At 41.8% G+C, this 12,466-nt stretch overlaps 1 protein-coding gene across 5 annotated transcripts in view; it reads left to right on the top strand.

Moving 5' to 3' along the window:
* Window positions 1–12,466, top strand: part of LOC140195000 (interleukin-6 receptor subunit beta-like) — a 100,835-nt gene that overhangs the window by 71,863 nt on the left and 16,506 nt on the right. For all 5 annotated transcript variants that reach the window (XM_072252537.1, XM_072252534.1, XM_072252533.1 and 2 more), the window contains 6 exons: window positions 54–242; window positions 2,045–2,146; window positions 4,117–4,260; window positions 5,534–5,674; window positions 8,060–8,153; window positions 12,361–12,442. In XM_072252537.1, coding sequence (XP_072108638.1) covers window positions 54–242; window positions 2,045–2,146; window positions 4,117–4,260; window positions 5,534–5,674; window positions 8,060–8,153; window positions 12,361–12,442 — 752 coding nt within the window. The remainder of the gene's footprint in view (window positions 1–53; window positions 243–2,044; window positions 2,147–4,116; window positions 4,261–5,533; window positions 5,675–8,059; window positions 8,154–12,360; window positions 12,443–12,466) is intronic.

Genomic DNA, 12,466 nt, shown 5'->3' on the forward strand with positions numbered 1-12,466 from the left:
ATTTTGTTTCATCCCATGATGTACACTAATAGCTGTTTATTTTAACAAACAAGCTCCCACAACTATCCAGTATGTTCAAGTTACATCACAGAATAACCGACTGCTCACACAGTGGAAGGCTCTAGAACGACCGGATAGTGGATATAGCATTGAATGGTGTTTGTTTTTGGATACAAGCCCCTGTGCCGGGCCACTGCATTGGCAATATGAAGGAAATAATACTGAAATGACGTATTTACAGGGTAAGCACTTATCATGTTACATTAAAGGATACTACTGTGTTGATGCTAGTTTAAGGTGATTGTCTACTGCACCAAATGTTCTGAAAGATAAAGATTTAAGGGAACTGTCTCTTACTAAAATTTCATCCCTGGCTCAGAGTGACAGGGATGTTGACCATCTACAAAATACAGTGCAGTTACTCACTCGCTCACTCACTCACTCACTCACTCACTCACATTACTCCACCAGCACCTCCTAAACCAACAGCTTCTAGACCAAGGAGGGCAAGGGTACCATGTGCATAGGAGTACCCCCACTGAAATATTTTGTCCTGCTGTACACCATCCTGACCGTAGAAATAACTCACCATTCTCTCAAATCCCAGAAGCCCCAACCCAGGCAGCATTGAAGGAGTAGTGTCACCAGAAGTATTGCAATGGTTCAAGAAGATGGCTCATCGTCACCTTCTCAAGGCCAATAAGTGCTGGTCCTGTTAGAGATGCCCCGAACCAAAAGTGAATCAGAGGAATTGCACATTGCATCAGTGTGTAATATTGGATGGAGATGAGGAGTGGGAAAATAGTAGTAATCTGCTAAAGTAGTGAAGACCAGGGGTGGAACTTGCCTCGTCCATATTCCATAGGTCTCATATCTACCCTAAATAGCACAATAAATGAGCAAGGCAGCCTGACAATCCATTTAATATTTAATGTTATTAGACAGGGGACTGTCTTGTCTCCCTTTCTCTTCACCATTTACACCTTGGACTTCAACTACTGCACAGAGTCTTGTCATCTTCAGAAGTTTTCGGATGACTCTGCCATAGTTGGATGCATCAGCAAGGGAGATGAGGCTGAGTACAGGGCTACGGTAGAAAACTTTGTCACATGGTGTGAGCAGAATTATCTGCAGCTTAATGTGAAAAAGACTAAGGAGCTGGTGGTGGACCTGAGGAGAGCTAAGGTACCGGTGACCCCTGTTTCCATCCAGGGGGTCAGTGTGGACATGGTGGAGGATTACAGATACCTGGGGGTACGAATTGACAATAAACTGGACTGGTCAAAGAACACTGAGGCTGTCTACAAGAAGAGTCAGAGCCATCTCTATTTCCTGAGGAGACTGAGGTCCTTTAACATCTGTCGGACGATGCTGAGGATGTCCTACGAGTCTGTGGTGGCCAGTGCTATCACGTCTGCTGTTGTGTGCAGGGGCAGCAGGCTGAGGGTAGCAGACACCAACAGAATCAACAAACTCATTCGTAAGGCCAGTGATGTTGTGGGGATGGAACTGGACTCTCTGACGGTGGTGTCTGAAAAGAGGATGCTGTCCAAGTTGCATGCCATCTTGGTCAATGTCTCCCATCCACTACATAATGTACTGGGTGGGCACAGGAGTACATTCAGCCAGAGACTCATTCCACCGAGATGCAACACAGAGCGTCATAGGAAGTCATTCCTGCCTGTGGCCATCAAACTTTACAACTCCTCCCTTGGAGGGTCAGACACCCTGAGCCAATAGGCTGGTCCTGGACTTATTTCCTGGCATTTACATATTACTATTTAATTTTTTATGGTTTTATTTTGCTTTATTTATACTCTATTCTTGGTTGGTGCAACTGTGACGAAAACCAGTTCCCTCGGGATCAATAAAGTATGACTATAACAATGCTAAAGCATATTGATTGCCAACCATTCAAACTTTGGAATAAAAATTTCAATAATTATGATAATATTTTCAATGTTATGAATTTTGCAATTGTCCATATTTTCTAAAAAGATATAGAATCTGACAAAACACAACTTTTCATTTTATTCTTTCACAGGTGATTTTAAACCATTTGTGTGCTATAACATTACTGTTTATGCTTTGTACAATGATGGTCCAGGAAATCCATGTTCAACTCTAGCATATCTGCAACAAAGTTGTAAGTAAATTCCCAAAGGGTAATGAGGGGATTCCAGAGACCTTGATGTGAAAGAATGGTTTGGTACTTTATAATGAATGTGTAACATCATATCTGACATCAGGCGGCATTATTCTGTTCCAGAAATCCAGTTAATGTCATCAGTTCGGAAATGCAGCTGGCCAAGCTGGCTCAGTTCAAAGTCCACATTTCCTGATATACAAACAAGAAATGTCCCAGAGAGAACAGTAAAATCGAGACAGTTAGAATAACTTGAGTGGTTTCCAGCAATTGATATTTCTTGCTTTTTGACTGGAGTTAAAGTAGTATCCATTCTTCTGTTTGGTAATTAACTATAAGTACCAATATTACAGTGTAATATTACGGTGATTTTTGATTGAATTGCAAATATGGAAGTGTTACTTTACTTTGTACTTATCCCTAATTTTCATATTGCTTTGATTTCTAGCTATTTTTGTGTAAGTAACTGCATTTGTGGAACTTATTGAATAATGAGTGACATGGCCAAAAGCAACAGATTGCAGATCCAATCAGCTGGACCCAATCTGTGAGGGAAAATGCAATTAGAAATACACAGAGATTGCCTTATTAGTAGAATCATAGAATTATTGAGCAATACAGAACTGATTCAGGCCCTTTGGCCCAACTAGTCCATGCCAGCCATAGCACCTGCCCAGTTAGTCAATACTTCATGGTGTTGTGGAAGAAAGAGGACAAGTGGGCTTGCATATAAGATAAAAGCCTGATGGCAGGGGACCTAGAACTTCTCAGGATCAGAGAGTCGGAGGTCAGAATCTGGTGGGTGGAGTGGTGCTGGAAGGGCAGCTTCTAGACCTCGTTTATTTAAAGGCCTGAACAATTATTGGTGCCAATCATTTCTCAAAGTTCCAAGTTCAAAGTAACTTTGTTATCAAAATACATATATGTCACCATATACATTTTCTTGCGGCCATACTCAATAAATCCAATAGCCGCAGTAGAAAATGAAGGACCACTCCAACAGAGGGAACAACCAGTGTGCAAAAGACAAAGAACTGTGCATATTCAAAAAGAAAGAAAAATATAATAATAATAATAAATAAATAAGCAATAAATATCGAGAACATGAAATGAAGAGAACTTGAAAATGGGTGCATAGGTTATGGGAGCAATTCAGTTATCCCCTCTGGTTTAAGATCCTGATGGTTGATGGTTCCTGAATCTGGTGGTGTGAATCCTGAGGCTCCTGTACCATCTTCCTGATGGCAGAAGTGAGACGAAAGCATGACCTGGGTGATGGGGTCCTTGGTGATAGATGTTGCTTTCCTGTATCAATGCTCAGTAGTGGGGAGGGCTTTATTCGTGATGAACTGGGACGAATCCACTATTTTTTGTCTGCTTTTCTGTTCAAGGGCATTGGGTTTCCAGACCAGGCTGTGGTTCAACCAGTCAATATACTCTCCACCAAACATCTATAGAAGGTTGTCAAGATCTTGGATGTCATACTGAATCTTTGCAAACCCCTAAGGAAGTAGAGTGTGCTAGCAAGTGTGTGAATATAAAGCAAATGGGAGAGATGTAATCCCGAGCAGATGGTGATGTGAAAGAATGTAATCCTGGTTTATCTATACAAGCAACCTTTTATGCCCCTTCCTAGATTGTTTATGATCAATAAATTACTTCTGAAATAATGTCACAGTTGAAGTGTAAGGACTGTGACACAAAATGCTGGAGGAACTCAGCAGGTCAGGCAGAGCAATCGAGAATAGGCGGATTAAATCTCTCCATCGAGACTCATTCTGAAATGTTGAATCTTTACTCCTCTCCATCATGCTGCCCGACCTGCTGAGTTGTGTGTTACTTTGCATCTACAGAATCTTTGTGTGTAAAAGTTCCCCATTGTGTTGAACTATTATTTGTTGAGGATGAAGTGAGAAGATTGCTGCATCTTATTAGGTCTGCCACACAATGTTAAACTAAGATATCTTTAGATCCAGCAGAAGGACCAAGCGGCGCTATTCATAATGCAAGAGGAACAGAGGTTACGATTAAATGGCAGGAAATTCCCTTAGAAAAGCGACGTGGTTTCATTACCAATTACACCATCTTTTATAAATCTGAGAAAGGTGAAAAAGGTAAGGGAACCCAGATCAATTTTGTGACTGGAAATGCCTGTGTTATCATTGTGAATAGCTCATTGCTTATTCCTTGTATGTGCCTCTTTATGCAACTCTACATGGTCCTGTCACGACTCTCCTACATCTATTCAATCTATAGATTGTGCTATTCCTTTAATGTTGCTGCAACTTGAGTTCTCTCCTCTGCTGTTCAAACAGATTTAATTGTGTGGAATGAAATGGTCGTTCCACAAAATTAAATCTGTTGTGCTTAATACTTGCAAATTACATGCAATAGAATTATGCAATAGAATTGCCAAATACCAGGAGCTGGTAGAGCAGTGCCAGGGACGGGGGGGTGGGGGGGTGGGGGGATGGCACGATGTGAGCCTATAGAGTTGGGGTACAGAGGTTTTGCGGGTTGCTCACTCTGCAGAACCTACTCTACCATTGACATTATGGGAGCTGCGAAGAAAAGAGCCAACTGGACCCTCATAGAAGCTGCTGAGCATGTCTCTAGATGGCTATGTATTTTCACATTATTACTCAATAATATATTATACAAATAGAATACAATCTACATTACAGAAATAGGTTACATTTAAAAAAAAAGAATGCACCCAACCCTTCCTGAGAAGTGCTGACTGTTCAGTTCAGGAATACCTGCACACCCCTACAAAATTTGGATGTCAGTGCAAACGTGTCTTCTTAAGGGGTGTTGCCTGATTGTACTCCAAAACAGAATTCCTGGAGTACCAATTCCTGCAGTTTCCTTGGAGTTACATAGGGAAATCTGTTTTATAATCCTGCAACAAATTGGATCAGATTACAAAACTGTTTTCTAGCCTGTTGCACGTGCTAGTCTCTACTAGGAAATTGTAGAGAGTTTGAAGCAGACACCTCTTGTGGAACGAACTGACAGCTAAGGTCATTCCACAAGATGATTTATGTTTTCAAACTTGCATGAGACTCAAATAAGTGACTTGCCTCTTCCCTTGGATGTTTGCTATTTGTGAAGCAGTTCTTGAAGTTTCTTAAAGATCACAGTTTAGATCTTTAGGCCGCAGTAATTTGCCGCAGTAATCTTTCCTCCTCATACGAAGACAGCCTATGCCCCTTGCTCAATGTAAAATGTGGAGTGAAACTGGGAGTACCTTATCCATCGTTCGTTTTACTGAATGTTAATAATAAATAAGATTCTGAAAGACTATCCAATTACAAATATTATTCAATAAGGCATGATCTTGAATGCTATTTTACTGCTATCTAATTAATTTCTGTTATTTTGTAGCTGTAACACTGAGTCCAGATACTTTTGAGTATACATTGGAATCTCTGGACAAAAATACTGAATACTTTGTATATATAATGGCATCCACAGCGAAAGGAGGTAAAAATAGCAGTTTGATTGTCTTCAGGACAAATGCAATTGGTAAGTAAATTTAAGAAAATATCAATATAAGGAATGTTAGAGTTGCCCAGAGCAAAAAGTTTTTAAAGATAGTGAACGGATTGCTAACTTACCTTTGTTGTCCTGTCTGAATGTTAGCAGCCTAGAATATGTAGGGATACAATCCAGGCATATGGATTGGAATTGTACTTGCAGCTCATCTTCCCAAGCTTTGTAGGTGTGGAACAAACTGTCTTGAGAAATGGGGCAGCAGCTCTGGTCACTTTCCAGGCCAACTTCACTTACCTATGTAGGAGCAGCAGTGTGGTCATTGGAGTTGACTATGATGTTCTTCTAAGGGGTTGGTTATTGGTGGGTCTTCAGGTGATCCAGTTTCCACATTTTCTGAGCGGCTCTCTGACCTCACAGTCCAGCCGCCTTTGCCACTTGCTGATTGCCACGGGTCTTAATCCAGGATGACAGATGTGGATTCCCCTAATGGAAAATGCCTGTGCGTGACTCTGTTCAACGTGGGGAGGCTGATGCATGGGCAGCTAGCACACGGTCCTTGGCAGATCAGGGACAGGGTACAGTAGCATGGACTACAAGATGACTGGAAACTACTCAATGCTGCAGCCTTCCTCTGCCTCACACTTCACACCTTGTGGTGTGTCATCATCTTCCACCAGCTGCACCAAGTCTTGGCTGGATTGCATTTTTTGGAGCCTCCTTCTTGACCTTAAAGCCACGGGTGGCCCTGCCAGGAGCTAAACATCAGATAGCTAAACTCCAGACATACAGTATTGCTCTCATGATCTCTGGAAATCACAAGCCTGTTGTCCATGACAAGACTTGTCTGCATAGCTTACATTGTTGAGTCCAATGGGAACATGCTAGAGGCTACTTTAAGGCAATTGGATAAACTTTTATCCACCCTCTTTCCCTAGTGATCCTCGGGTCCTGGTCTGACCTTCTTATTTTGCATTTTATTTAGAGTGAATGGGCCTACATTTTATATTATAGTTACGTATTATGTGCAGTAGCTGCTCACTAACTTTCTAAATAACTGGCTGTCATCTTGTACTGAGTACAGGTATTATGCAGTTGTCTGCTCTACGTGTAGAATGTACTCATGTACCAAAATCAAAACACCTCACTAAATTGAGAACATAAATACAACTTGAAACCTGCACCTTCTTTGTGCCCCCCAAATGTTTTCCTCGCTTTGCAGCAAAACATTTGGAAGTAAATGTAATTTCACTGTAAGATGTTCCATTCTGCAAGGTCACATAGAAAATATTCAATTCCTCCATAGTTTGTAGATTTTCAGCAAGACTCAAACCCTGAAATGAGTTAAAGGAAATGAAGTTTGTAGCTATGGTTAACATACTAAGGTGAAAATTTTAAAACTAAAATACAAATGTAGTTGAATACATGATTTTACAAGAGGTAACAATTTATAATATGCATTGCTTACAAGTAAGAAGAAATAAAATTGGGCTTTGTGATGCCAAAAATGTAACTATGTTTTTAAATATTATTGTTTGTGTGTTGCCCATTGAGCTTAGCAACAAATTATAGATTATTTTTTGATTTATGTGCTTGTTTCAGCCTTCCTGTTATGTTGTACAAATGTTTGACACATTTGAAAACTAGCTAATCTTACTGTGGGATTAAAATGTTAAACATAAAGACTTAATTAGGATAGCCTGTCAATATATATCTGGCATATACTCAGGACCCTCTGTGGATTATGTTTAGATTCTACTGAAAGTGGACCTTTGTCTTCATATTAAGAATAATTAAAATGGAATAAATTGATGGATAGCACTAACATTAAAGGTTTTGTCAAAAATAAATATCAACATAAGTATTATATGAGGGGTGATTGATAGGTTTGTGGCCTAAGGTAGAAGGAGTTAATTTTAGAAAACCTAACACATTTGTTTTTCAATGTAGTCCCCGTCTACATTTACACACCTAGTCCAGCGGTCGTGGAGCATACGGATCCCTTCCTTGTGGAAGTCGGTATCTTGGACCTCTAGAAATTGGTCTGCAGCAGGGGTGATTGATAAATTCGTGGCCTAAGGTAGAAGGAGATGAGTTATTAACTTCACTCAAAGAGTCGAACTGCACGTGCATGTAACGAGAGCCGTATAACTCATCTCCTTCTACCTTAGGCCACGAACATATCAATCACCCCTGCTGTTGACAACTTTCTGGAGGCCCAGGACACTGACTTCTACAAAGAAGGGATCCGTATGCTCCACGACCACTGAACTAAGTGTGTAAATGTAGGAGGGGACTATGTTCAAAAATAAATGTGCTACCTCAGGCCACAAACTTATCAATCACCCCTGGATTTTGTGATCTGTTCTTTGACTGACATTGCATTGAAACTAAAGCCAGATTACAATTCTTCTGCAGAGCAAGGAGGTATTGTGATGATTGTGGTGTCTGTCGTTCTCAGCTTCCTACTACTGATCATTGCATCCGTGGCCTGTTTTAGTTATCAACACAGGTATGTTTACATTCATTTTAAATAGACCACCTGAAAAAGCAATTAATGTTTGATGCATTCCAGACTTCTCTGCTCCTAGATTATGAATTCACACACTACACTAATCAGGAAATCAGATGAATTTCCATCAGTATAATTGAATAAATTGAAGATGCTGTGATCAACCGTTTTGCAATAATTACTCCCAGTGGGAGAAAATCTCTGACAGCAGTACTAAATATAAACATTTACACACATTTGGCAGCTCATTTAGGAGAAGGAAAAACTCTGATCTCAAACCTCTGCTGCCTTGTGGCTATACCCACTAATGGAGAAGGCTTTGGAAATAAATCCTGGGGAAAGAATCTGAAACTGGAATTCCTAAAACAGTCCTTCATTGAGTTCAATGCTGACCGGTAATCCTGCAGCAATGCTGGTGCCAAATTGAATTGGTCTCTGCCATTCCTTTGGATTCATCAGCTGCGTGGAGAAAGGTAGCCTGCTACCTGGGCAACAGCTTGCTCTCCATATCATACTGCCTTGGCTTGCACACTGGCTTACGTTTCACGTAGACAGCTGGAGTGAGACCTCAAGCAACGAGGGCCTCACAATAAAAATACCTTGCAGAACTCCAGTTTTTTAAAATGTAGACTTACTATACAGGAGGTTACAGTTTGTATTTCTTAACTGGCATGAACATAGTGAAGTATGTCACTTTCTCCATTTGAACTGATTAAATTTATTGAAGAGATTGGCATCCTCCCAGATGCAAAGAGTGGTTAAGGCCCTTTTCCATAATTTAGTACCTGGCAGGCAGCGTGATACTCCACTAATGATGGATTTCCATTGTTGAACTGCAAAGGAACAAAGAAAGGAGAATAAAACATAATTTCTGAAATGAAGTCAGCTTAGGTTGTTGAAAAATTCAGTGAGGAAATACTGAGCAGTGAGCTGATTCTGTTAAATGGCATAGCTTGAAGGATTACTCTCTGTTCCTGGTGCTTTTTAAATTTTAATAATAAATTCTTGGGTCTGTTCTTCACAGTAAGCCATCAAGGATCAAGGATTAACGTTATGTCCCACACATGTGTTAGGAATTTACTGAGGCGTTTTGGCAAGACATCACAAAAAAAAATCACCATTCAACAATTATAAAGAATAAAGAAGTATATAAAAATTTTAATTAAAGTGAAAAAAACAGATACAGAATATAATGTGCATAAATACATAAAACCTAGCACGTATTTACAATATAAACAGCATTATGCACAGTGGTTTATACTGTAGTGCAGAGATTCAGGTAATAGATAGAGGGATTGGTGGGGGGGGGGGGCTGACTAGAATGCTTGTTCTAATAACTGCCCGGGGGAGAAATTTTTAAGATGGTATGAAGTCTCTGTTTTAATGGCCCTATAGCACTTTCTAGAAGGGTGTTTTGGTAAAGTCAGTTTGCTGCATGGGTAATATCCGCAATGATATTTCCTGCCCGCTTCTTTCCCCTGGACACATACAAGGCCTGCAGTGATGGCAGACCGTAGCTAATGGCCATTCCAGCTGACCTGACAGTTCACTGTAGTTTCCATTTATTGCGAGAGGATGCTGCATCAAACCAGACAGTAATGGCTGATGTGAGGATACTCTCTATGATGGAAGTGTAGAATTGCCCAAGTATTTCCTGTGGAAGCTGGAATTTTACCAACTGACAACACACACAAAATGCTGGAGGAACTCAGCAGGCCTGGCAGCATCTATGGAAAAGAGTAAGCATTCGATGTTTTGGGCCGAAGCTCTTCGTCAGGACTGGAGAAAAAAAGCTGAGGAGTAAATTTTAAAGGTGGGGGGAGGGAGAGAGAAACACAAGGTGATGGGTGAAACCTGGAGAGGGAGGGATGGAGTAAAGAGCTGGGATGTTGATTGGTGAAAGAGACAGAAGGCTATGGAAGAAAGATAAAGGGAGGAGGAACACTAGAAGGAGGCGATGGGCAGGCAAGGAAATAAGGTGAGAGAGGGAAAAAGGAAGGGGAATGGTGAAGGGGGGGTGTGGGGGGCATTACCGGATGCTTGAGAAATCAATGTTCATGCTATCAGCTTGGAGGCTGCCCAAATAGAATATAAGGTGTTGTTCCTCCAACCTAAGTGTGGCCTCATCATGACAGTAGAGGAGGTCATGGATGGACATATCGGAATGGGAATGGGAAGTGGAATTATAATGGGCAGCCAAGGGGAGATCCCGCTGGACACGTAGGCTGGTGAGGTGGAGGATGGACTACACCTTGTCCCACCCTGCTACTTGTAAAAACCGCATTCTCTTCACCATCTCCGCCATATATGCTCTCACAATGAGGCTTTTCATTCTAGAATGAAGGTAATGTCCTCCTTTTTCAAAGAAAGGGGCTTCCCTTTCTCCACCATCAATGCTGCTCTCAACCGCAACTCTTCCATTTCACGCATGTCTGCTCTTCCCCATCCTCCAGCCAAGAGGTTCCTCTTGTCCTCACCACCACCCCACCAGCCTACACATAATTCTCTGAAACTTCTGACACCTCCAATGTGATCCCACCACTAAACACATCTTCCCCATCCAGCCCCACATTCTGCTTTCTGCAGGAATCGCTCCCTATGCGACTTCCTTGTGCATTCTCTGGTTTGTAATTTTACCAGCTGCTGTGTTTCTTAAATAAAAGAACAACTTTCACCATTCTCCACCTTTCTGGTCCATCACCCATGGCTAAAGAAGATTGAAAATTCTCCATCAGGATCCCAATAATTTTCTCTCTGGTTCCCTTGACAATTGTGAATAGATCTCATCTGACCCTAGGGATTTCTCTACCCTTATTCACTTCAAGAGTGGTTGCTGAGGGAGATTTCTGCAGTTGATGGCATACCTAGCAACCACTGTGTGCCTGTGGTGGAGAGAGTGAATGTTTAGGGTGGATGCTTAGGCTAGTGGATCTAAGTGCTGGCTGGGCAGACTATTATCTGTCGATGGCATTAAGGTTATTGTATATATGTCTATTGCAAGGGCTTCAATGGAAACGAAGGTCTGTTACATTCCTAAACTGTGTCTTTTTGGGAAATCAGGGCTTGAAGCACAGGCCACATAATAACTATCCTGTCTTGGAATCCAAGATGCCTTTGTATTGGATCTCAATGTATTTCACCAATGACAACCCAGGATTTTGCTTGTGGTGAAGGCAGAGATCGTAATGTCACTGAATAACAAAAGGCAGTGATTAATTATCCTCTAGATGGGGACTTGGGTATATGGGGTGTCAGGGAGGGGTAGCACCTCTGGTGGGGGAACATGTCGCATCCTTTTCAGGGCGGTTAGTCCACCTTTGGTCCCCACCTGGCACTCAGCTCTCACCTGTGGCTCCCCGTAGCTGTTTGCATGCGACAGCGGCCACACCCCGGGCAACGGCTTCAACAAGCCGGCTAAACCGGGTGAGGGTAGCCGACGGGTCTCAAACCCTCGGTGAGATAGGGAGTTGTCTATCCCAGCATGTGAAGACAGACTCCGGCGGATTGAGCGGACGAGACCCATGGAAGGTCCAATGGTCAAGAAGGCGGACTCTGCAAGCGTCATGGAACGTGTAGAGCAGGACAAGACACAGAAGACGTCCTGGTCATCCACTGCGCCTAGTCCCATCTCCAGCCGTCTAGACTCTGTCTTGCCACTGGACCCAGATGGGAATTGGGAAGAGAGAGTGAGGCTGACGCTGCGCAACTCTCCCTCACTTAAATCCAAATCACGCGCTAGTCTCGACACCATCATAATGGTGTCGAGGTCCTTATCGACGTCAGCGATGGACGAACAACAACAGATGGGGACAATCAATGCCTGGCACATGCATCTTGATTGTAGGTGCTATTTATTCATACTGAGTGATAATGCTTCATGAGTATCTGATGTTGGGCTGCAGAGTGATACTGTTTGGTGAACCTCATGGTGGACCCAAGATTTAATGACTATTGATTTTACATAATAATGATTAGAAATAGTTGATAGTTGTTGGATCATAAGCCTCATCCTTGTATTCCATCCCTGCAAATGATAACATTGGTTTGCCCTTTGCTTAATTACACAGGTTGAGTTTGAGATTGTGTCATTGTGATTATCTGATGAGGTTACTTTTGTTCACATAAACAAGCTAAAAACTTGTGAAAAGCTCTAATTTCCATTACTGCCATTTTGTAATAAATATGCCAATTACTTTAATTCTTTCAGGATTAAAACATACATTTGGCCTGAAGTTGCAGACCCAGCAGGGAGTAGTATGGCGGATTGGTTACAAAAGCACCCATCCAAGGTATACTTTTGCTGATATGGTGAT

Source organism: Mobula birostris, chromosome 3, assembly GCF_030028105.1.
Source record: "Mobula birostris isolate sMobBir1 chromosome 3, sMobBir1.hap1, whole genome shotgun sequence".
NCBI classification, from domain to species: domain Eukaryota; kingdom Metazoa; phylum Chordata; class Chondrichthyes; order Myliobatiformes; family Myliobatidae; genus Mobula; species Mobula birostris.